The sequence below is a fragment of the Phocoena sinus genome, chromosome 14, assembly GCF_008692025.1.
Source record: "Phocoena sinus isolate mPhoSin1 chromosome 14, mPhoSin1.pri, whole genome shotgun sequence".
NCBI classification, from domain to species: Eukaryota; Metazoa; Chordata; class Mammalia; order Artiodactyla; family Phocoenidae; genus Phocoena; species Phocoena sinus.
The window spans coordinates 41511966-41539500 of NC_045776.1; the positions used below are offsets into that span (position 1 = coordinate 41511966).

The window sequence follows — 27535 nt, forward strand, 5'->3', positions numbered from 1 at the left end:
TTTTGGATACCTGCTAAACACCTTTCCCAAAGTCCCTCACCCCCCCCCCCCCAAAATGAGTCTGACCACTGCCCAAGAGAGGTATTAAAAGCTCCCTCTTCTACTGTGCTGACTTGCCGCAGAACAGGGGCTGATGCAGAGTTGTCTTAACGACTGTGAGGTATGTATGAGGCTGTAGAATCAGAGAACTCACTAGCTGTGTAGTGCTGAGTAAATTACTTGGGTAAACGTCTCTGTAAAACAGAGACAGCAATGTTGGCAAGGCTTTTTAAATAGGAACTCCACAGAGCTATGTTTCATATAGGTTTTTGGGGGATGGTCGACGGCCACCTGGCCTCCTCTCAGTAAGTCCTTTGAGGCTGTGTCTAGCACCCGGCTTCACAACAGGGTACTCCTGTATCCCATTATCCTTAACTCTGAGCTGTAGCTAAAATTCCAAGAGAACAAGAAAACTTCCTATTTTATGCTACAAATATAACAGAGGTTAAATGCAATTTACCTTGTAATTATCTAAGTTTGGGTATCCCAGCCTGGAAAATATACATCCATGTAATAGCTTAAGCAAATACAATTAGGATGACCACTTTTGATGGTCATGGAAGATTTGCTCTGCACAAAGATACCCTGAAAGGGGAGATTTATTTGTTGTTGTGACAACTTGGGGATGGGATGCCTTTCTCTATTCCACACCAAAGGTTTTAATTAGCTAGTGGTGGCCCTGTTGATCAATCTATAGCATGGTTTAATTTTGACACTAATGTTATACAATAAGTCTTACTATATTAGTCTAGATTCATTTTAGGAAGATGATATCAATGAAGTATCTCCAACTACTCAACCCTTAGGTATACAATGGAATGCTAACAGAATATCTTATCGAACAACTTTAAATCCTAATTTCAATTCTAGAAAGAAGCAATACCGAAACCAAAATAAACAAGCAGATGGCAAGTGTAATTGCAGTCTACTAAAAAGGCTTGTCTTTCAAGCTGCCTGGACATGTAATGTCCTCATGCCCAAACTACACAGAGTACATCGGACTTGCCAAGTTTAGTACTTCCAGGTATCATTCAATATGAAAGAAATTTATAGGCTTACACTTGGAAATAAACTTACTTATTTAAGGAAACCAACATAACAGAGCTAAACCAGTCTAGGAAAGTAAAGATCATATCACACAATTACAAGTCTGGCTTTGAGTGAAAATCAAATGCTTTCCTCTAGAGAGGTATCACAACATTCTCTTGTAAAAAGAGACAGAAAACCTTTAGATAAATATTTTACTTTAAACAGAAAGCTTGGGATAACTCTAAAAACCTGGAAGAATTCTCATTTCCACCCCAATGAAAAATGAAGTAAAATCTAAAGCCAGAGGCCTTCATGTTAACTTGGAATTTGCATAAACAAGTAATACCTTCTTTGTTTTCATAGAGAAAGAATACCAACAATGTAACTTAAGAATGCACTGGATGCAGTAAGCCCTTGACTGAGAAGTCGGAAAATAGCACATGCCGTGAATGCTAAAATAATGAGAAATACACACATATGAAACAGCTGGCTGTGTCAGGCACCAACAATGTGCATTGTTGCTAGAATGCTAAATGTCAACACCCACGTCCAGAAACTGCTATCATGCAACATAACCTTTGGAATTTCACAGTACTGGTCAAACATATAAAGCGAAAGCAAAATACCAGGAATATGTCTGTTTTGCGATACGAGGAAGGAAAAGGATCTCCAACTTTATGAATAAACTCTCCCACCCTAAATAAATAATGCAGGAAGTCAAAGAAACCAACAGGAACAACACAGAAAGGTTCTGTTCTCCATCATGTTACCTCCCATCATAACAGACCTCAACCCATCCTTTTTTTAACCTTGTATTTGATTCTGCTGTTTAGAAAGTTCCCAAATTTAATCTTTCTTAATTATGCTTCCTTGAAATTCAAACTCTGATCATTTCACACCTTTTGGGATTATTAAAGCTAAAATACCAAGGCAGAAAGAAGACAGGGAACAAGGTCATAATCAGCAATCTGTTATTCTCCAGAGGCTTCTGAATATGCTTATCATGAAGATTCTATTCAGAAATATAACTGCTGAAATAACAACATGCTATTCATGCGATTACACCCAACATACGATATTAACTAATGTTTTGATGATTGGAAAGTTAAAAGGACCCAAATATTAGGGGCAATGAAAGTACTCTGCATCAATAGCCAAGGGGCACTATCGCCTCCGTATTGTCCAGCCTGTAGCTACACTGCAGTCAACAGCGGTGCAAAGTTAAAGCGCCCACTCTCTGCAGCACCATGCTTTGGGTGGGGGTGAGGGCTTCAGAGCTGGGAAATTATGCCTGGCTTATTTTGCATGAGGTTTGTTTTCCATTATTTTTCTTCACTATACTTATGCATATAAAGCTACTGGGTTTTGTTTTTGTTTTTTTTTCACCTACTTCTTTCTAAGAATCTACGCTGGACAAGCTATAGTTGAACTACTAAAACCCCACTGACTCAGAATATACTTCTAGTAAAATGGTAAAAGCTAACACGTCCAAGTACCTCCCTTTAATACGTGCCGATACTGAACACATTGTTCCCTGTGTCAGGAAATAATATTCTTAATGACTATGTTTCCCTTGCATTATACAAATACTCAAGAATGTAGATTTCCTTGGATCATGTCAAAAATCCACCTATCCCATTATACAGCATATGCTAAAAGGAACTAGTTAAGAAGGCAGAACCTGAAACTGTGACTCTGAGTTCAAATGTCATCTCCAAGATTTACTCACTGGACAATCTTGTGTAAGTTCCTCTGGGCGGTAGCTTCCTCATTTGAAAGATATTTTAAAGGATTATTTTAAAGGATTTGTATGAGGATTAAACGGCATAGGGCCTGATAATGCAGAGAATAATGTCTAGAATTCATAAAAATAAATGACAGCTAATGTAATTATTATTAGGTTATTTGGCTGGCCCTATATTGGTGAGATTATGATTTGTGCCTGTATGTGTACACACAAAACATATTCGCAACCATGGAAAATATATATATATATATATGGATATATAATGGCACATACACTTACAAAGAATTCTACATGGTCACAGCCATTCAACTATCAAAAAGAAAGCTGCAGATTTGCTGAGGCTGCTACAATTTAAAATGCCGCATGTTCAATTTTTGAAATGCTGTCTTAAGAAACTCAGCAATTACAGGGAATCTGGGCAAAATTCTGCAAGAACAGCTTTTCTTCTAAATGTATTTCCAGTATGAATTTCATTATTAATCAAACATTAGCATATCTGCTATATATTGTGCCATACTGTATGGGTAACTAATTTGTTACCTGGTTACACAACAAGAAGTTTTAAGACATTAATAAATAGCTCTTTGAGGACACTAAGAAGCTTCCAGGGTAGGTTTCTTAAAACAAGGCTTAGACCCTAATCAAGCAAGTGGCGCTTCCCATGAACATGTGCTCTACAACAAAACAAAATAAACAAACAAAAATACCCACTAACTCAAAGCTGTGTAATGTTTTAGTAAATGTAAAAAAAAAAAAAAAAAAAAAGTTCAAAGGATATGAAACCAAAATGAAGAAAGTAAAAAATAATGAGACATGGCAATACAGAGATGTGAATGTTAGTCTTTACACTCACACGGAGGAAGATTTCACAGGGTATACACATTTTCTAAATCACTGCTTTTCAGAAGTATGAGTTTCATTTATGATTGCATCTATGTTTCTTAAATGCTCCAGTTACCAGTATCCAGTTTTGTATCTTTCGTTCCATCCTGGTTAGTGTTTTAGTACCTGCATCCTATTTGCCACCTGAATCAGCCTTTTTCCAGGCTTCCCTACCATCATACATTCTTCATTTCACCAATTAAAAAGGGATCTCAACACTGAATTCAATTTTGTTCTTTGGCATCTATAACATTTCTCAAGAGCAATGATACAAATGGCACGTTCAGTAAAGAGTATTTGACCTCTGTAGGATGAAACACTGTTACTACCCTAAATATAATACCAATGAAAGGAAATACTGCAATTTCAGTAGTTAACACAGAATTTACAAGTAACAGAATTCACTACAAAAATGTTAAGTTTCTTTCCTAAGTTTCCTTGTTTGTAATAGAGGAGTAGGTGGAGACATTCTAAGTCCAGGGGATTGGATGTGAATATTAAGTAGCTTTACAGGCTGGTGGGACTTTAAAGACATTTTAAACTTTATTTAAAAACATGGCTTCTCCTTCTTGCTATAAATATATCACTTAGAATGACACCTCTATTCCTAGACTTGGTAAGGGTCAGCAAGGAGTGAAGTGGAGGTGGCTCTCTCAGAAGGATGAAAATAAAAAATGAGGAAAGCAGTTAAACAAGGGAAAACCATGAATTCAGGACTAAATATGTAAGGTTTATATTTATTGACCTTATTACTATTACAATCATGCAATGTTCCCCTCTAACCATAGCATCTCTTTCATTTCTTCTGGGCACATTCAGCATTTCTGGGGTGGGTAGCAGAAGCTAACATTTATTGAGTGATTATTATGGACCACTCACTCTACCACATGCTTTCAGTGTATCACCTCACTTAATTCTTGGATCATTCCCATGTGAAGGGTACTTTTATTTTCTACATCTTCTAGAGAAGGAGTTTAAGATTCAGAGGAGAGAAGTGGCTTACCCAGAGTCACACAGTAGCAAGGGTTGTAAGCAGCTTATGTCTGAGCCCAGACCCCAACATTATAACCACACTTCCCAGCACCGTCTCTGGACAAGGACACACAACTCAAGACTGCTTACGTAACGTTGGGATGATACTGCAAAGCTGACCTCTATTCAGCACCAAACGCACTAATGGAGAGCCTACATACAAGCAAGGCACGATTGCTATTTTTCTTATTTATAACAATGCATTTCAGTAATAAGAAAGACATCACGTTTATTTTGACGTCGACTATCAGATAAACACAAGATCATAAACGGAGACATTATTTTTAAAATATGCAACGCATGTATGAACCCAATATACTTGCTATAAAACACACACACACAAAATCTTAGTTCTATATGATTCCAAACACATTTTCCCTCTTCTATTTTACATCAAAGGTCTCAGCTAACCCTCTCCTAGTTTTTAGCATAGATTAAAATCAGCATATTGAATATTAAGGGGTTAGTTGAATCTAGGACATCTCTGTTGCTTTCCGATTACTATGTTCTTATTTATTTTACTTGCTACGCATAACTTCCATTACCTTAAGTAGGCAGAACTGAGGGACAAAGAAGAAATGCCAGCAACCTTACCTGCTTGAGAGCCTTTTTGGTGTGTTGCTGAAAGGAAGACACTAACTTGCTCTGCACTGCTGTGTTAGGAAGGCTTGAATCTCGAGTGGAAGATGCCTCATCAATTACCTGCTTTGCACAAACTAGAAATAGAGAGATAATAATATTACTAATTTGAATTCCTTTTTTATAGCCACTGTAATTACCTCACTTGGAGCTTTTCTCCAATTGAAAATGGATACGTAAAATAAGGCAAAATAGCACAGTAAAAAGAAGAGTATCTCGATTTAAAGGAAGGGATCATTTAATAATTGCGTGACCACGGTTACAGTGAACTTCTCTAAGCCTCGGTTTCCTTACCCACTAATTGACGACAATTTCTATGTTTTGGGCTATTGTATAGACATAAAAAAGAACACAATATCTGTCTCAAGAGTTGGGAGTCAGTAGGTACTTTCTGGAGCTGAGTAGGGAGGCTGGGCAATGCACAGCATTCTAAAGAAAGAATCTACATTGATGAAATTGTCTTCAATCTACTAACCTCAGAGGTACTATGATTCTTTTATTTAACAGCTCTCCTTCTATAGAATCTATGGTCTACTGGGGGGTGTGTATCCTCTTCTATGGGTCAAGGCAAACAGCACAGAGAAGGAGAAATGAAATCTGAGATGCTGGGTGTCAACTGAAGATAATTACTTTCAAGAAAATCATGTCCTCTGCAGACTACAATATAATCTGCTCATTTTTTTTATACCAGAGTCAAGCTTTCCAGGCACCTAGTCTATGCAAGTCAAGCCCACCGTCACTTTCTGCTCTATGACACCTGTGCTGGAGCTCCAACGCTTCTTTCTGGCCTCCACAGACATTCCTCCTGGGAGACCAGGTTTCACACTTTGGCAGCAGTGTAGACGCAGGCCTTTTCTGTGCACTTGATGGGAGGAGTTTATTTGGAAAATCAAAGTGAGGAAGCACTATGATTAGTGGCAGAATGAAGGCGTACGTCAAATACAGGAGGCAAGGGGAAGTTCGACAGAAGAAAATAGCTTGAGAACATATTGTAAAATCTCAAAATAAGACTTCTTAAGGGCACCAGGGTTTATGCTAATCCAAGAAAATTTTCCAAGGAACAGTAACTTGGGAGGATTCTGACCTGAGTTTTAAAGGAAGGTGGAGGAGTTAAAAATGATTCTAGTCAAAAATGGAGGCATATGCAATCCCACTACTGGGCATATACCCTGAGAAAACCATAATTCAAAAAGAGCCATGCACCACAATGTTCATTGCAGCACTATTTACAATAGCCAGGACATGGAAGCAACCTAAGTGTCCATTGACAGATGAATGGATAAAGAAGATGTGGCACATGTATACAATGGAATATTACTCAGCCATAAAAAGAAACGAATTGAATTATTTGTAGTGAGGTGGATGGACCTAGAGTCTGTCATACAGAGTGAAGTAAGTCAGAAAGAGAAAAACAAATACAGTATGCTAATACATATGTATACATGGAATCTAAAAAAAAAATGGTTCTGATGAACCTAGGGGCAGGACAGGAATAAAGACGCAGACGTAGAGAATGGACTTGAGGACACAGGGATGGGGAAGGGTAAGCTGGGACAAAGTGAGAGAGTGACATGGACATATATACAGTACCAAATGTAAAATACATAGCTAGTGGGAAGCAGCTGCATAGCACAGGGAGATCAGCTCGGTGCTTTGTGACCACCTAGAGGACTGGGATAGGGAGGCGGGAAGGGAGACGCAGGAGGGAGGGGATACGGGGATATATGTATGAATATATCTGATTCACTTTGTCATACAGCAGAAACTAACAACATTGTAAAGCAATTATACTCCAATAAAGATGCTAAAAAGAAAAAAGATCAATACACCTCCCACCAAATACCTTAGCCTCCATGTTACTAACTATAGTTCAATGCTTATTTAAAATATTTTATTTTGATATGAAACATAGATACAATAAAATGCACAAATCATAAGAGTTAAAAAAAAATGGGCATATGCACGTGTTAGTGTCGAGAGCACTGCTTTAGACAGACTCAAGCTCATGTTGCCTAGAAATGAACATGTGGTCCATGAAAGAGCATACTTGGAAAAAAGAGTTAATCAAGTTTTATTTTAATAACAGAAAGTAATCAGGAAGCCAAAATGGACACGTTTTGGAAGATAAAATAATTGTTAGTTATTAGTGCCAGGTGCTGGACATGTGATCTCATTTCATCCTCACAGCTTCCTTGCGAGATGGAAAAGTATCATCTCCACATTCAAGAGAGAAAACTAGAGCTCAGAAAGGGTCAATAACTTGCCCATGGTCACACAGCCAAGTGAAACAGCAGAGCTGGGGTCGAAGGCCAGGTCCATAATCTTCCGCTTAGAATATCTGGCTTCGAGGGCAAGAACTGATACAAAAAATTTAATGTCTAAAGAAGTTTAATTTACTCGCGTCATGTTGGAGGACATGAAACAGGAAGTTAATGAGGGTACAGGGAATAAGACGTTGAGCTCTGACAAGAAAAAACTGAGAGCGATTGGCCCAGGAAACACTAAGGTTGAAGCTGCCAAAGCATGTGCCCAGGGATACAGGGAGAGAAGTCCTTGAGTTTAAGACCAGGTAACTTTTTTTTCTATTCCACACAATATGACATTTTTCGCTTAAAACAGTCTAAATGTTCTAGTGAAGAAACATTTTATAACACTGATTGCATAAACTATGGCTTCTAGGCTTCTCTCCTTGGAAGCATCACTAATTTGTAACACTTTGCCAAAGCTTACTTATCAAGAAATAATCATCGGTTTATACTCTAAAGATAAATTTATTTTTGTACTGATTACATAGATGGCCTTTTCAATGTTCTGGAGTCGATACGAAGTGTGACAAACTGGGGAGGTGAGAGGAAGGTGGCAGGCAGGATATACGATCCCAGAAGAACAGACCTAAATGGATGGAATGGAAGCCCAGCCAGCAGTAAAGTGAGTATTAGCAAATACATTTCATTACTTCCACATTCTTAAATTAGTACTGCCACCTCGAAAAATACAAACACAATGGTAGTTGAAAAGGATAACCAAATGCAGTACATGGGTTTCGGGAAATGTGTGGAAAACAGGAGAATGCTTCTGCTTACTGGACATAGAAACAAATTAACTAATTTTCTTAGGAAATGATTTTATCCATAAGTGTTTCAAAGGTAAACTTCAAGGCAGCAGGATCGAAAAACAACAAATACCGAATCAGCATAGATGTAATCAAAGCTTTATGTCTTATATTTTGTGACTGCTACAATAGGCAGTATACAATCAGCTGTCACTTCCTGAGGATAACAGATATCTAAGTTACGACTTGCTCTGTTTGTTTCTGACCTAGGAAACCACAGGGTATTGTGATACCTATTTCAGTATACGCTGAATGGTCGTTTAAATTCACTACTGCGCTATGTTAATAGTGATTCACATATATTTACATGCAGTGTTTCCAAAAGAGAGATTCTGTTCAGCTTTACCAGAATTTCAGCTGGACGGCAGGACAATAAAACTGAAACAAGCATCAAGGAATACCGTGAAGTTTTTTCTTGAGGTGATTCAATTTCCTTTACCTCAACTCTGTTTTACTCTATCTTACATTCACATTCCAGCCTAGACCCAAGTGAAACATCATGAGAATTCCTTTACTACAGAGTCATTTTCCTACCTGATGCCTGATTCCTCTTTCTGAAGTTGGTCCTATTTCTCTGGGTCAAACCATTTTCCCTAATTATTTATTTCTGAAAAAATAATTATAGAACTTTTAAGAAAGTAAGTGTAATAGAAAATAAAAATGTATGGATGTTCCTTTGGATCTAAAACTTATTTTAAAGGGAAAAAATTCAAGAATAAAAATGATTAGGACACAATGTAACGCATCTATAGGCCCCAAACAGTGTGCCTGCGTGTGTGTGTGTGTGTGTGTGCACGCCCATTGACAATACAGACCCCAAACATGAGCATCTAAGTGACTTTATGCATTCTTCTGCCATGTATCTGATGAGGGCAGCTGATTCTCAAAACTGCCATAGTTTGAGAGGTAGTTGAACGTATTCTTGCATATTCATATTCTGACAAAACACACAGTTTTCACTTTTACTTTATCCTTGTAGTTTTCTTAACAGATGTAATAAATAAATAATACAGGGCTTATTTTAAACAGTTGCCTGAATATTTATCTAAGGGGCTGAGTTTGGCCTCTAAAATATAAGCCAAAGAAAAACTAATGTTCGAGAAAGGACCAGGGGAAACCCCCTGTATGTGAAATTACAACAGGAGCCAGGAGAGTGAAGAATTAGGACAGATGTTTTATCCAATAAATATCTAACACTGACATGCAGCTGAGAAAGTGATATCTTCTTGGCATTCAGGACAGAATAGAAGCTTTTTTTCTTTTTTTTCCTAACTGTACGCTGGCACCATCACAAAACGCATGCCAGGATTTTATACCTGGAAACCCCCACAAGACTGCCTGCCCTTTTCAGAGCTGGACAAGCCGAAGACGAGAAAACATGTGCTAGAAGGTACAGAAATATTATTTCCGTCTACGTTTTGCTTGCCTGCCCAAACCAGGCAAGCCAAATGCATAGCTAAAAGCTAATCTGCTAGTTTTTAATTCAAACAGTTAATGGGATTTTCAGTAGCTGTTGCTCACCTACCTCTACTCTCATTCACCCTCAGATTCCCAAACCCCTCCTCCAAAATGTTCTACTTAGAAGGCTGGGACCAAAGGGAGACAGAGGATTACAGGTAACCATGGGACAGCCTAGAAGGCTAGAGAAACTGCTGACTGTGTTCCAACAAGACTGGATTTCAGCCTCTTTTCTTAGAGTCCCAAGTTGTCCCTCTCTCCCTTCTTTTTCATTCACCATTCAACTTGACAATGTGACTGAACTGGAAAATATGGCTTAGAGGTCATATTTTTTAAGTTGAGTGCTAGAGAGGGTATGGGTGACATTCCCCCCAATCTAAGTACCAATCCACTGACAGGTATACAAGAGGGCTCTGACCTTTAGCCCAAGACACAAAGAAGGCAGAAAGCAGAATGCAATCTTGACTCTGTCTTTATTTCTAGTTTCACATCTGCTTGCCTTCCCAACTGCCACCCTCTCTGATCCAGTCAGTCTAAACCTTGTGCCATTTCCTGAACACAGATACTTGCTGTGTGCCTCACTCGCTCTGACCATCCCTCTTCCACCTTTCTGCCTAGCAAACTCGACAGATCAAACTCAAACAGCTTCCCCAAAGCTTTCCTGACTAACCCAGTCTCCGAGGTAGACTTAATCCTCCCCACCCTTTCCTTGGAACTTAGTGTATGAATCCATGACAGTCCCTGCAATACTGGTGCTTGCATCTGCCTTGCCACCCACAGGCCCAGCAACTCAGGGACTTACTTCTGTGCAAAGACAGGCACAGAGCCATTGGTCTATAAATGTTTACTAAACTAAACTGTCCAATTTGATTTTCATTAAATTTATCTAAAGTATCTGTTTCTGAAGTTAACTTTCAATTACCGTTTTTAACAAGAATTCATGAACGGGGAGGTCAGCAACGCATAGTTTTTTACTATGCAAAAGTATACATAAAAGATGAATTTTTAAAATTTGAAAACAGAAACTTCATTAAAATTTTTAAAATTATCCTACAGTCAATTAGGGAAAGTACGAAAAACCAAACTACAAAACATCCTACGCAAGTCAGTTAGGAAGTCGTATGACCTGCCACTAAACGTGGATACGTTTCCTTCTACCATCCTTACTCGTTGCCTTATTTTAAGAGGAACGGTCACAGTCTGGAGGTTTTGCATGGTGAAATAAGTATCATTTAAAAGTCAAAATTAGAAATCACAATGTCTACTTGAAATGGCAGGAGCTGGGTGGGGGCAGAACCACAAAAGCCCAGGATCTGGTCACAAGAGAGTCACTGCAACAAAGATATTAATCTTTATATGTCGATTAAACTACCCACTAAGTGACTGGCTATCTAAGGTAACCGGGGTTCAAAGGGCTAATGGAGGCAGGGAGAAGAGCATGCTTTGACCAACTTCACTTCTATCAGTTCTTCCTCTGACCACTTCCTTTCGATTTTCTGAACAATCAGACTAGATGCACTCAAATCAAAAAACAGTTTTCTATCAAAATGATCCTGACATACACTATAGGCTTAATAGAGTTTTTATAAATAAAATTGAAATCGAAGAGCACACAGTATATTAGGGATAACACCGTGGCACACTGTGAGAATTCAATCACATTTTAAAAGAGGGCTGGGTCTTAGAGGGGGCTTAATTGTTTATTTATTAATCATTCATTCAACTGTAAAACTTTTATTGAGCACCTTCATTCCCAGGACTGTATAAAATGCATGGGTAAACAGTGACTAAGACCTAAGACCTGACTTTGAGACCACAGGTTTCTTAAAAATACTTTTTTTTCAAAAGACAATGGTATAGAGCTATTAATTCTGCCTGAGAAAAACCAAGTCTACGAAGACCTAGTGGTGACAACTAAAATTTGTTTTAAAAAATCAATAAGCAGGTAATTCAAAAGTATCCCCAGATTGGCAAATAATCAAAAAAGCTTATGTTTGTATTATAATATGTCTTATGTATCATACTTACATTTGAAATTGTACATATCAGATATTCTGGATAAACACAGCAGCAAAATACACGCCCAAAACTGTTAAAGGTAACTTAACGACAACCAGACAAACCTATTTGATCCCAACTAGATATTTCCAGGACTCAATTTCTTTCAGAGAAAAGACAATTCCTTAATCCTTTTTGGATCCAGACTAAGGAGAACCACTTCCCTCAAAGCAGTCCTTATTCCAAGATAGGTTTAGGTAACTAGATTTAAACAATTTTCCTTACTGCATTAAAAGAAAACATTCAAAGGATATGAGAGGCAAGCAATTAAACAGAGAAATAATAGCAATAAAATAATGGAAACAGCAATTTTCCCTGAAGACTTTCAAGGCAGACAGTGTCTAAACGTTTTAAGTATTGATATTAGATAATATATGAACATTCTCTATGAATAAAATATATCTAATATAACTAAAAATATTACTATACTTTACAGCCTGCTTCACTAGGCCAATGAAGTCCTCTTCTTACTCAGAAGAGGTCTACAGAAAAGGGAGCAAAATAAACCAGGAGGAATAAAGAATCAGACGATAATTATACCAGCCATGTGCATCAGTAAGAACGTGCTCCATAAGATGTAATCGTGCCGGACACCTTAAAGATTTGGGTGGCTGATATCATATTGCTACAGATGATGCTCATCTGATATCCTGGAACTGGATGTATCACAACTTAATTGCAATGTCCACAAATGGTTCACAAACACTTTGGTTTGCACTGGACAGGACACTGAATCTCCACAGGTAACTAGGAGGAACTGAAGGTACAGGAATCCCTCTTAACAAGCACTCAATTTATCGTCATGGCAATTTAGTTATACTAGTACCTCTGGATATCCATAAAAATATCCCTTTAAACTCAGACAAGAAAAGAGAAACTCAAACCAGAAATGAAAATATTTAATAGGAAAAGCATATCTGATAGGTACCAGCCTCTAACCACCTAATTGCTCCTACCAGAGAACCAACACAGATTCCTCTCAGAATTATGGAGAGTAATAACACAGTGAGCTGCTGGGAGGGGGGGAAACATTAGAAGCTATTCTCTTATATCGCACGACACCTGTGATCTTCCACGCTGCAGCAAGCTCCTGAAACATCTACACAGAAATACAGGAACCCACCTAGAAAATGAGAAATAGAAAAAAAGCATGCAGGGAGAACATCATTAAAAGGTTGGTACAGGTCAAGGATAAGTGCTTCATTCACGGGCACTACTACTTCATTCTTCAACATATAAAAGAGAACTCCAGTGTACGGGAAAGGGAGTTAGATAAACACATGGTTAACTGTTTGAGAAATGGTTACACGCTGTCACTTTAGAGAAAAGGAAAGAATGGATTATCTGGCATCATGGAAAAAAGTACTTCATTTTAAGAGCATGGATGCTGTTGTTTCTCTATACCAATCACAAACTGTATCAACCAAAAAGAAATCTGGCTTGTCAGGATAGGTAATTGGGGGAGTACCTTTAATTCCGATTTTATTTGAGAAGGAGTTTGCTTTTATCATGAGACCATACTCTATTTCCAGTCTTTATATTATGAAATATTTCTCTCCTAGCACAAGAAAAGAGGGGGAAGTACATTTAAATGGGTCGCTTTATCTGCACTTAAAAAGAAAACTTTTTTTTTTTCTTCCATGACTCTGGGCTGTTAAAATTGACCAAAATCCACTTACACAAGAACAAAGTTCATAGTTCATGGAGAAATATGTAAGAACAAGAGGTCCCTAATGGGTAAAAGAAATGGAAAATAGTATCTATAAGTAATGTTTGAAAGGGCTGGGACAAGTTATTTGGAGAAGTTAAGATGAAGGGGGTGAGGTCTAGATGATGCCCAGCTGTTCTCCATCATCAGAGGGAAATACAAGAGAAAATTGGTTTAATTAAAAGCTCAAGAGATTTCAGCGTAAGGAAAAATTTCTTGACTATAAAAGTTATCAAAAACACAGAGAGACAAATATAAATGAGTCTGTGAGATTCCCATCCCTCTGGGCATTTACTATTAGAATGATGTCTACTTTAATTGACTGGCTTAAGTAAAATGTTGGCACGAGAGAGGACCCAGGCCTTCATGAACTTCTGAAGTCCCTCATACTTCTCCTGAACTGGGAAAGCTGTGGGCTGGAATGAAAGAAAGGAGAATGAGAGTGGGCAGAGGAAGTTGTATATCCTGCCAATGATCATTTCTGACTGTGAAGAGTATTCTTTTTCCTCTGTATTTTCTTCCATGTGTAACTTAAACATCATTTTCACATACTTAAGTTTCCCTGGCCCACCAATGTAGAACAGGTGTCTGTAGGAGCCAACGAAGCTGTTAACGAAAATGCAGACGTTGGATCAAAGACAAAGTAGTCTAACCTACTTTGACAAAGTAGCCTAACCTAAGAAAATCAGGGGACCTGACGCAGTCACTGAAACAATTCCCTTCCTTCCTACAAGATTCTCAGGAATGGCTGTCAGGTGGAAATGGATGGTGAACACAAAGAAGGCTCATGCGTCATCTGATGTAAAATCACACGGGAGCAGTCACAGACAAGCTCCTGAAAAGCCTCGAGCAAGACCAGGCATATAACACTGAGAGCAAGGACATACCACAGAGTTTGGCGACATTTTCAAAAGTTACTTTGAACACTCCCTTCACGGCTCCAGGGTCCCCTCATTTTCCCTTCTCTCCCCTCGTATAAAACTGCCACTGATAAACTATCAGTGTGAATACTCCCTGAGGGCACCAAAACCTTTATTAGTACCCTTCTCACTTCCTCCAGGAAGCTGCTCATCTGTGTGTAATTGATGTCTCAAAAGAGATCCTATGCACACACTTCAGGCCATCTTAAAGCACTTTTCACTTTTGAAAAAAGACCCCTCTGTGGCCTCTGAGCCAATGCAAACAATGAGTGAGCAGAATAATGTTTCATTAAGTTAACACGACTCCTGCCAAGAACCAGACAATCAGAAACCTGCTTATAAAACTGGCCATAAGGAATAATGAAAAGGACCACAGAAAATTCTTCAAATGTTGGAATCATTATTCACCCTGGGATCTGAGGACTAAAACATAGGATATGTGTTCTCTATAATCTTTTTCCCTAAATAGAGACTTTGAAAATACTAATTCTCCAGCTAGAGTGCTGCTTCCTCCCTGAAAGCCATTAGGGTTAATAACAAGCAGAACCTTTTTTGATCTCTATGGATGAAAATTGTACATTCTCCAGTCTCCTTATTTTAAAAGACTGAATAGGATGGTTGCTTTTGATTGTAAACATGAAATATATCAGGGCCACAAAAAGAGAAGCTCATTTTTTTTCCTGTTAATAACAATTTATAAATAGATGGGGAAGAAAGTGAAGGCGATCTACTGAGTGTGTCATTTCTTATAAAATATGTGTGGTTTCTGCAGCCAGTAATGTACTGTAAGTCAACTTAATATGTGTAAGCAAACTCATGATATACCAATGTATTATGTTCAGAAAACAACTCAGACACAAACATAACCATAAATCTCTGAATAAACTAGCCCATAAAATTCTACATATTTTCTTTGGGTGACATAGATCTATACTTATATTGGCATAAATGGTCATGGGTTGTCAACAAAGATATATCAAGTGATTCACCTAAATCACTGTTCGATCTTCAGAGCTAAGCTGGTAAAATGTGAAGAGTTTACTTTCTTGAGTCTCTAATTCTTATTAACTTGAAAAACTTGTTTAAGGAGTCAAAGAAACATAATGCACAACTATACCTTTGTGTCTTGTAAATTCTATAATTGATAATGTATCACGTTTCCTGCACTCTAAAACTTTTCAACAGAACGTTAAAACAAAGTATCCTGGCAAAGCACCTCTCATTTAAAAACGAATCTGTTTTGCTGGCCAACTGATTGAAAGAAGAGGACAAAAACATTACTGTTATTATCTTAACTCTACCTAAGGACTCAAATGTTACTGACTGGAATCAGGCTGAAAGATTTCTTTCTGGTTATCAGTTTTTGTAAAGTACTTTCTTTTCAGGTACTTCACTGTGTTTCCCCTTTAGTGGTGCAACAAATGTCAACTAATCTTTGTTAATTTGAAATAGCTCTATGCTAGTGGAGGCTTACTCTTTGGACTGCCACAAGCATATCCTACCAATTGAAAGCTATTATTCACCTTGATACTTTTCACCCTTTCATCCCAAAGGAGGAACGGGAAAAGGAGAAGGGAATAAAGATTTGAAAAACAGATGGTGGGACCCTCCCCTCCCCTCCTCCTCTCCCCTTGCCCTTTCTCCCATGCCCCTGCAACCCCACACATCCCCACCTTCCCTCTCTAATTATATTTTCAAAGTATATTTGTACAGCTGTACGAAGTGTGTAAATTATATCCGTTCTAACTGCTGGTTCAAATACGTATTAGAAATAGAGTAAGCAAGGAAATCACCTAAACCAGTTCAGGTTCATAGTATTTATTATCGATTTGTAAGAAATCATGTGGTAGCCCACTCCTCCATTTGGATAAGCTCAAGTTTATAATCAGTACAGAGTTGGACAAATGTTGAAAAACCAAACTGCACCAAAGACACCTGGCTAAGAGTGTTCCCTACAGTCCCAGGCAGAGTCAGTGGTCAGAGCCCGGCTTTTGGTGTCACTCACATCTACCTGGGCTTGACGCTTGGATGAAATATTTAACCTCTAAGTCCGTTTCCTCACTGGTCAAAAATAAAATTAAATTAAAATTAAAAATAGAAAAATTAAATAAAACACAATAACAGAGCCTAGGAAGATTGAATATCTCACAGGAATGCTGTCAGGATTAAACGATCTACATGTAAACAGCTCACAAAGCCTAGGCATTGTGAGCACTCAACATATTTTCAATATCTAGGTTTGAAAATGTAGCCTAGGGTTAATGGACTCTACACATAAGTCTACGGTACACAAACGGAGAGGAAATATACTTGTCCTATAAGAAGCAATTGTGGTTTGCAATAAGATGGAAAAGTGGGCAAGTCAAGGGATACTCAAGGAAATAAGCTATTTACTATTCTTTCAGTGATTCCTCAAAGCAATTTCCCTACTACAACTTCAAAGGAGAGGCCAGGAAATCTAGTTTTGGTCACATTAGCTGGAGATGTGTGGGTATGTGTTATTTGGTGAAGTATCTATTCACATTTCAAATTAGGGGAGTTTGCCTATCCCTGCTCTGGTTTAATTACTGGCTAAGTGCTCTCACCCTGTCCCCGACCCCTTCCCAGCTACTAAAACCCTCCCACTCTTTCCTCTGACATTCAGGATTAGTCGTTAGCAAAATCTCTGATTAACCTCTATCTTTTTCCCTGAACCCTCCCTTCGCATCTTGATCTACAAAACCTGGCTCTCTCCCGCAGACACTATTTCCCCTGGAACACTCTCAAGTAGCAGCCTGTCTCTTTTCCACGCATCTTGTACCGCTGGGCCTGGAAATGGGACGAGGGGACTCTATTCTCCTTCCCTGCTCCTTAGATGCCTCCAGCATCAACAGACTGCTCCTCCTTACTAAATATTTACCAACTCCTGGATTACTCCCTTTCATTTTCAGGAGATTTTAGCTCCTAAGTGCTGCATCCTTTCAATGCTAGTTCTGTCATAACTGTCTGTTTCAATATCCACACAGACGATTCTCTAATATTTCATGGCAGGGCCACCACCAGCCTTTACAACATCTTTGTGCAAATAGGAAAAGGCAACATTTCCTCCAGGTAGGCCCTGCTCCATCCCAGGACGCGAAGCTGGGCAGAGGAAGGCCTGCTGAATTTCAGTCGCTGATGGTCACTTCAGCCAGGCCACTCTGAAGAGGGTACACACACTGCCTAAGCATTCATGACAACCTTCAACCTACCCTCCCTCTTTCATCTCAGACATGCATCCCATATCACCCTAACCTCGATTTCACACATTCCACTCTTACATCACCTATCCTTCCAACTCATTTCCTCTAGAACACCAAATCAAACAATCTGGGGCTTCCCTGGTGGCGCAGTGGTTGAGAGTCCGCCTGCCGATGCGGAGGACACGGGTTCGTGCCCCGATCTGGGATGATCCCACATGCTGCGGAGCGGCTGGGCCCGTGAGCCATGGCCGCTGAGCCTGCACTCCGCAACGGGAGAGGCCACAACAGTGAGATGCCCATGTACCTCAAAAACGAAACAAAAAAACCAAAAACAAACAATCTGTCCACCCTAGGGAGACCTCCACCTCCTCCTTCACAGCATCCCACACACAATCGTGTCTTCCCTCACCTCCACAACCAGCTGAAATTCAATGGAGATGGATTTCAATGTTCTATGTCATGTACCCTCATGTACCCTGTGTCCCACTCTGGCTTCATCATTCACACCTGGCAAAATCCCAGCTCTGGTCCAATCCAACTCTGTACCCACTCCACGCTTGTAAAGCGATGGTGAACATGACTGGAGAAAAATGTACAACTATGCTGGCTGATCTCATGTTAATTTCACGATTAGCCACTTCAGGAGTGTCCTTAATGCTGCTGGACTTGAGACAAACATTTTCTATCTTCCCCTTAGATCTACAAAGCTACTTCCCCATCTTCACCCTTGGCTGAAGAACCTGTTTCCTATTTCACTGAGAAAAATGGAGCAATAAGAAGCGAACTTCTATACCAGGCCCCATCACTTCTCTGACACTGTATCTTACCATCTTCTCCCTTGCTCACTCTGGACTCCAACTACACTGGCCTCTTGATGTTTCTGGAACATTCCAGGCACTCTACTGCCTCAAGACCTTTGTGACTGCTCCTTCTTTTACCTAGAACTCTCTCCCATCAAATGCCTGCTCCCTCACTGCCTCGGGTCTTTCCTCAAATACCCCTCTCTCACTCTTATCTCCTTATTTAATTTATTTTGCCCCATATCTCTTGTTGGCACTGAATAAGCTGTAAATTTTACATGTTTCTTTTGCTCACGGTCTGTCTCTCTACCAATATAAAATCCATGAGAGGTCTCTTTCTGTTCTTCTTTTTCACTGTCGTAACTATAATGTCAAGAACAGTACTTGGCACATAGCAGAAACTCAATACATACGTTGATATATGTTAACAGAGAGGTGGTGGAGGAGGGAGAGGGAACACGCAAGTGCTCATGCAAGCAGGCAGTACGGCAAAAGGAGTGACCCAATAAGATTCCCCTTCATCCTACTGAAGGAGAAGGGTGTGCCCCTTCCAGAAATCCAGAAAATGTCATGCATCTCTGCTTTGTTCTCTTTCTAACCACAAGGACCTGCCAAAGTTCACAGCACTTTGGGGGGCTTAGTTGAGTTTTCAAAAGGTATAGGAATAAGGACAGCAAATTCAATGAAAGTTGGCTAAAAAAAGTCTAGAAAGCCGACTTCAGCCATTTTACTAAGACAAGAATCTGTTTCCTCCATTAATTCAGCACCTCAGCTGCAGGTCAGATAGCGCTGGCGCAGAGCCAGTCCCTTGGGGACTATCAGAAAGCACATCACTTTAAAGGGCAGGAGTGGCCAGTCAGAATACAAAGGGACTCCTATGACCATTAATAAAATGAATGGCTTTGGGCTATTACCGAAGTATGATTTCTCTGCAAGGATCCTTTAAGGCTTCTTTGTTTAAAGATAATTTACTGATTTCTATGAGTCCACCGACAGAGACTTTAATGACACACTCTTCCTCCCAAATCATGATCTGGGTCCACTTGGGGGACCAGTAGGGTTAAAGAAAAGTACAGCAGCTTTTGTGGGACAAAGATTTGCCAAAACTGCAGCACAGAAATTACATACACCAACGGAATCACAATGCAAATGTTTTGAGAAAGATAAAAATGGATCCACATGGACAGAATTCAGAGGTGGAAAATGCCCCCTTAGAATTCTAGAAGGGTTTCTCACCTTTCAAAAGCATTTCAGAAGAATATAACTTATTTGCTCATTGTTTTGCTGTCAGGAATGTTAACATTAAGCTTAATTTATTAAGGACAAACCTAGGAACAAAGCTATTATAAAACTACTTGTGATCACACAAAAAATCAGCACAATCAGAAATAAAACACTGGCATTCTCAGGCCTCACTTTTATAAGAATAAAACCACGACATACCCCAGTAACCCTCTCAGATTGCAGGAGAACTATACTGATAACACTCAAGAATACTATCCAGGGAAAGCCATACTGCTAAAAAACAAAATAAAACAAAAAGCAAAGAGCTGTTTACTTTTCTTAGGTGCTAACCTTTTGAACCAGAATTGTTTGATGATAAATCTAAGAGGCAGTAGAAGCTTAGAAGATAACTGTTAGAAGCTTAGAAGAAAACTGTATCTATAATGGTAGGGAACTCAATTAGTAAGTTATTGGAATTCTACATAACCTTTAAGAGAACAGGGTTTGTATCCTGAAATTTGTCACACTTACCTCCATTTCCTTCCCCATTGGCACTGACCTCTGCCATCTCTGTGCCTTCCAATTCAGACTCACAGCCTAAATCCAACGTTCCATCAGCTGAGCATGACGACTCCTCTTTCTATATTATTTTAAAAATAATGATTTATGGAGATGTATTAGCAATTGAAAACATTCAAAGTACTTCCACAGTCCTAAGGAATTATCACAGTTGCTTGTGATTTGGAATTTCAATACTGATTTACTTTTTAATGTAAAACCACTCCTTGGTGGGGGTGGGGGGTGGGGGGGTTGCGGGGGGAAGCACATTGCCATAGTTGAGTTTTTGGATAACCTTTAAAATCTATACAAAAAACAAGGGTTTTTTTTTTTAACATATGTTGTTTCCATTTTTCTAAATTTTACCTTCTTCCTTACTTTAGAAAATGGCTTAACGACTCAGAATTTTAATCATAAATTAAATACCCAAGTAGCTACAAAAATCAACTGAAATAATACAAGCTCTTTGATTAACCTGTATTGTTTTCTGAAACACACACAGTTTAAGAGACTGACGCTAAGTAGCTGAGAAAGAACCCCTGCTTCTTTGCCAGGTATAACTTTTAGCATTAAAAAAAAACAAAAACAAAACAAAACAGAAAACTTCTCAAAGGAAATTAATGAACTTTAAATGTAACCCATCATTTATTAAAGCAGACTTTTTTTAATTTATAAGAAATAATACATTGATTTTGCTTGATGCAAGTGATGCAACCATTTGCAGATCACCAGCTTTTGTTCTCTGGAATTTTGCATCTTACATGGCATTTCCATTCTAGATGGAAATGGGAATTACTCTAAAATAATTAAGACTCAGTTATCTGAAGCTTTTTATTTCTCTATTCTTCTCATATAACAAGTATGCATTATTAGTAAAAACTTCCCGGAGATCAGTGGTTGTTTTAAATTTGAATAATTGATTTAAATCAGCAAATTTTCAAGAAGAATGGGTACATTTCTCATTTTTTGTAAAAGACAGAAAGGCATACAGGTGTGAAGCCCGTATATCAACTGATGGTCATTAAATCAAATAGTATTTGGCAACTGTGATCATCTTAAAACTTGGCTGATCAACCATGGCACTCCTCCATGTAAATTTTTAAGAATCAAGAATTTTAAGGAAGCCACAACTATTTTCCATTACCATATGTTAGAGTGAAACCACAGATATGTTTTCTTTAAAGAAAATGTCATTGTTTATTCTTAATATGAAATCACTTTTAAGACATCTGAAAACATTTAAAAGGCAAAGGAGTCATTCTACCCTTCACCCAAGTCTAATTTTGTTTACCTTCACATGTAAATGCATGATACATAGTAATAACAGACATACTACACAGAACAGTCCAACTTACTTTGAGAGCATAGAGGCCTGACTTTCCAGGGATTTTGAAGAATGTTCCATCCCCTATTCGAGTGTTAGTGTGAAGCATTGCATTCAGACAGGCTAATGGAGAAGTTCCACTAGAAAATAAAAGTGTGCAAAAAATGAAGCCGTCTGAGACGCAGTTTCTGTGGCAAAACTGTTCTCAGTCTCTTAAGAAAAAAAAAAGACCCCTCGCATGCCTTTTTAAAATATCCTCCCAACCCCGAAAACATCTACATTACAATAACAGGCCAGTCCAGTTTCGCCAAAGTTAATCAGATGCATCTGTCTTATAGGCTTCAGGCAAAAAGTCTCCTGAATTGAAATTATGCTTTTATTCATAAAGCAACCAACACTATATTTCAAAGAAACCAAAGCCCAAACGTTTATGTGGTGCTATTTTGCAAATAATACCATGAAGCCTCAGGTTTTAAATATTACAGACAACTTGATGGTTGCACTTGAATGATCAAATAAACCAAGTTCAAGGACAGCTCCATCCTATAGGTTGAAAAGCAACAAAAGAATAATAAACCACGGAAGAACTGATTTGAAAGTACAAGTATTTAAGTTACTCACGGGATTGCATTTCTCACCAAGGCCAAATAAAAATCTATATCTGTGTTTATATCTCTCTGATACAACTTCTTCAATGACATCCTTTCCTCAGTCCTTTATTTGTCAAATAAAGAAATATGTGTTTGGGAATTCTACCCAGCTAATAATTATGTTCGGTAGTAAAGATGCAAGTGACTAAATTATGAAGACAGATTTTTTTAAGAAACCAAACAGCATTACACTATTATTGATTCAAATATCAAAACACGTACGTACAAACATTATTGAAATGTATTCATATACTTAAAAAGATGTTTATGAAATGTATAACATGTATGTATTTAGACTTTAGAACTTTTTGTGTGTTTTGTTTGGAAACTGATATTTTTGTACACTAGAATTTAGAGGTAGAACTGTTACTTTCCTTTACCTATGTTTCCATATCCATTTTACTTCCTAATACGCTAACAGATCAATATTTGGTTGAACCAATAAAGATTAGAAGCCCTACTCCACCCCATTTACCTAGTAGGGGTTCTGGGTATGTAATCCAAGATATCCTGGGACGAGAGAACCTTTAGGATATTAAGGCTTCAAAGTTTGAATTTCTGTGATAGAAACATATTTTTATGTCACTAACTAAATTAAAAGTTTTCTAAAACCCAAGATTATCCAATCCCTTACTATGAATACTCACCAATAAAATGAAAAAGCCAAATTTGCTGAGTTGACACAACACACAATAGCAAGGCAGCATAGATACACAGCATGGTCATAAAGGTTTATAAGTATTGTAATAAGAAGAACACTCTTTATTATTTTAGGAAACAGCTTCTCTGTGCCAACACATCAATATGATTCCATTTGGTCTGACAGGAAGCCAGAGCCCTGATATAAATTTGGTCATAGAACAATGCAGTCAGAACACTGAAGTACACATAGAAACAATGCTGGACGTTTACGTAATATCTTTCCTCTGGAAGCTTCTACAAGCTTACAGACCTCATTTCATTATTTTTCCTCATAAAAGATGTTCTGTTCATATGTAAAGTGGGCCAGGCATACCTTATAAAGTAAAATATATTCATCTCTCAGAAATAGCTGTCCATGAATAAATTCCAGATAAATAATGCTATCCATGGTATACTGAAGACTGCAAAATATATTTTTTTATCATCATTCTCTTCAGAAAAAGCACAGACAATTTGAAGCTGGGAATTATTATGCCAGCTTTGTGGAGCTTTAATTTGGTGAAACTGTCAGAAACACAGATTTTTCTGGAGGGACTTGGCAAGAAAATGTTAACACTGCAAGTAAAGTAGAATCCTATACATAAAAATGAAACAATGTAGATGTTTTAAAGATATAACTTAATACAACTGTGCACCTATCAAACCTCACACACACGCTTCCTGTTCTTTATTCCTAAGGTCCTAGTACACACAGTTCCAAGAACTCAGCTTTAGAATATTAGAGAATAATACAGATTTAAAGACAACTAAAAAATACTGAACGAATATAATTTACTATCACTATAATTTACATTTTCTTTCTAAGGTACAGTAAACCAAAGATAATTGTAGAAGATAAATTGATTATTAAATAGCAGTTTAATGCTATGCCTGCTGCAAACGTAAGTGATAAACACCCAGTTTCATATAAATAATAAGCTCTGTTGAACATGAATATATTATTAAATTATACTGTTTATTAACTCAATAAACTCAAGATTTACTGTGTAAGTATTTTTTAAAATATGTAATTTACAATCACATAACAACAGATCTCCAAAAGTCTCAATGACTACTGTAATTTTCCCAAATCTTTCCCAAAACAAACATATGAAATTCGTTTTATTTCAAAACTATATAACGTTTGCATTTCAGAAGAATTAAAAAATACTTTGCAATCGAATGCAAATTTTACTACTCAAGTCAGTGGTTGATAGTCACTTAGTTTTAAACATATCACTTGCATTTCTTCCTAGAAAAACACCCGAATTATACAGTCCATTTTATTTAAAACAATAAACCATTAGCATCGAAAGAGTGAAGTGCTTACTAAAAACGTAACTGTTTTATCCACTGCATATACACAGGAAAGGGAATTTTAAAAATCTTTCATACCCTTTACTTATTGCTATTATTCTCAACATTTCCATAAGGTCTAGAAATTTTGAACTGCTTTCCCTGAAAACATGAATGTCTTAATTAACTGTCATTGAACAGGAGTAAATAAAAGTCTCATTTACGTATTTTTATTATTTTAATATTCAGAAAAAACAGAACTAGCAAGTATACCTAGGCCAGCTTTAAAAAAGATACAAACATACATTTATACATCTGTATATATTAAAAAAGCACAATGACTTACTGTGGGTATGAAAGAAGATGAGGCAAGTATGTGTTAAAAGTCTGTATTCTTAAACAACACGGACATCTTCTATGCAATATTTCTTATTTTTAATTAAAAAAAGTTTGTTCACACTTAACGCAAGAGTTAATCACCTCAGTCAGAATTCAAAAGCTAAAATTTCTGGAATAGAATACGTGTACACAATATATGAAATAAAACAACATTTTAACCAAAAAAATCTCTAAAATTTCAAAAGTTACTTACTTTCTAAAATGATGAATTGGAAGAATTGCGATATCCCAATTTATAAAAAGAAAACAAAAAAGAAAGGAAGGAAAAAAAAGTTAGTTTTCCAACTTAAAATGCAATTCTACATCTTACCATTTCAATAAATAAGACAGTGTACAAGAAACACACCAAACTCTTAGATTTGGCTGTTGGCAGGGAGGAAAACACTGGAGGACTGGGGTAAAAGGTGAATTCCACTTTCTTCCCTAACACTTCCATAATGCTTTCCTTTTGTCCACAGGCCTCATATAGTTCCACACTAGGGATATAATTAGGAGTAAATAAGCAGGACACTATTTGCCCCCAATTCTTTTCTTTCTCCCATTCCCTGTAATTGAGGCCTTCCCTATACACCTGCCAGGGTAGATATACACCTTATTCTATTTGTTTGTTTTCCTCCTTAGACTGTAGGGTTGTGGAACCCTTCTGGTTTGTTTTCATTTCCCACAACCCCTGAAGCAGAACGGGGTGGAATTTGGAGGCAGGGGAGCAGGCATAATTTAAACTGTCTAGACATCAAAGAACCCCCAGAGATGCTTTGCAGAGCCCCAGTGCTGTGTGAACTACAGAAAAACCATTGCTTTATCACATCAAATTGTTGACAGAACACATAAAATTTTACTAATAGTGCACACTTGGTGAAGAGAATGGATGGCCTGTCTATTTTAATAATTTTAAAAACCAGAACAAATATCTGGGGAATGCAATTGGAAGAATATTTACACACGACAAAGAAAATATCATCGTTGTGGTCCTCTTTTCCTTTCCATATAACATAATAATGCTTTACAAGACAGTACTTAAGTAATCCAAGTCTTAAACTACTTTACTAAGTATCCCTTAATAATAATTTTAGCTGAAAGCTATTTCCTGCAAACATTCTAAAATCTCGTTTTACAATTATGGGAGCATCAAAAATGTAATCCTGAACAACTGAAGTCTAAAAATTCAACAAATTTAAGGAGCAATTATTAAGCAGCATTATTAGTCTGTTATTGTGCTGTCTTATTAATATGAATTAATTGAAACAATTTTATGTTTACTCTTTCAAAAAAATTAATAATAGTTCCTTTCAAGTATTTTCAGTGTTGACAGCCTAGAGAAAATGTTTTAATTTTAAAGGATATATTTTTAAGGGGAAATTATGTGGGCCTCTGAGGTGGAGGTAACGTTTCAGTTCTTTATACAGAATCTTAGTGTTCACTATGTGAAAATTAAATTGTTTACTTAGAATTTGTGCATTTCACTTTATATACATCACATTTCACAGAAAAATGTTTTTAAAATGTTAAAAAAAAACCAATAATGCACACTTGGATTTACTTACGTATTTACATATTTAATGGGCAGGTCACTACTACTAATAGAAGAATAAACTATTTCTACCATTGAATGTGGATGACTCTTAAACACACATACACAAGGTTTATATCAATTGATAAATCAGTAACCTAGATGATTAAAAACTACCCTAGAATGTCAAGCCAAACAAACTTCTTACTCTTGAGAAATATTACTGCTAGTCTGGAACCCCCCAGAATGACTGAAAAATAAAAATTTTAAAGTTAAAGTCCTTTATACATATGTTATCTGAAGAATCCCAGCACATAAAATACTAACCAAAAAATGACCTACAGCAATTCTGAAACTTGATTTTGAAGACAAAAACAGTGCCCCAAACTTCACAGTCCCTGTAAGAGGATCACTAGTGAAAGTTTTTAATGGGTACTGACTTATGACAAATAACAAATATTAGAGTTATAAAATGTTAAGTATGATTCCCAGTTTTGCAGATATAACTGAGACTGAGAGGTTAAGAATCTTTCTACAGTTAAACAGCTAACTGATACAGCTGAAATCCAAATTCTACTCTGATTTCAAAGCCCATATAAACATATAAAAATAAATAGGAACAACCAGTTACCTCAAGAGATGGGTCATATTTAAAAAGAAGATAGTTTGCATTTTTCTATGTAAAGAATACCTACATGATTTTCAATATTCAACATGTCTGTAGGGTAAAATTAGAGACTTAGTCCCAAGTACTCGTTTATAGGTGGGGATATTGAGGCAAGAAATAAAATTACCAAGTGACATATGTTGTACAATTTAATTCTTAAATTTAGAGAAACAGTTTCAGACTCTAAACCTAGACATGCATCTCTGATTGGCTTGAACAGTATAAAAATATATTATTTGGGGAATATAAACAGGCATTTGAACTTAGACTCTGTATCCACTTTATGGACATTACCAAGCTACCACTAGATAGACTGCAGTGGTTCATACAGCCATATTCACTAAACAGACCTTTTGTTTTAGGAGACAAGAATTTCAAAACATCAATACAAGGACAAAAGTTTGCTCGGCGTTATTTTAGAATAGGATCTATAAGGAAATTAAGAAATGGCCCTAAAAACGTGTAAGCTAAAGCATATAATCTAAATTATAATTTTTAAAGACCTCCAACTAAAATATGAGGTGAGATGGTTATCTTTGATTATAGACATTAAGGAAAGAACACACCACATGTATAGCTGA

General features: G+C 37.4%; 1 protein-coding gene across 1 annotated transcript in view; it reads right to left on the bottom strand.

Annotated features, from left to right (window-relative positions):
• The window catches only part of ASXL3 (ASXL transcriptional regulator 3), a 143201-nt gene that overhangs the window by 86433 nt on the left and 29233 nt on the right, over positions 1-27535 (bottom strand). Inside the window, exons 2-4 of the mRNA XM_032602786.1 lie at positions 21783-21891; positions 20401-20509; positions 5324-5445 (exon numbers count right to left, since the gene is read on the bottom strand). Of these exons, the coding sequence (XP_032458677.1) occupies positions 5324-5445; positions 20401-20509; positions 21783-21891 (340 nt within the window). The remainder of the gene's footprint in view (positions 1-5323; positions 5446-20400; positions 20510-21782; positions 21892-27535) is intronic.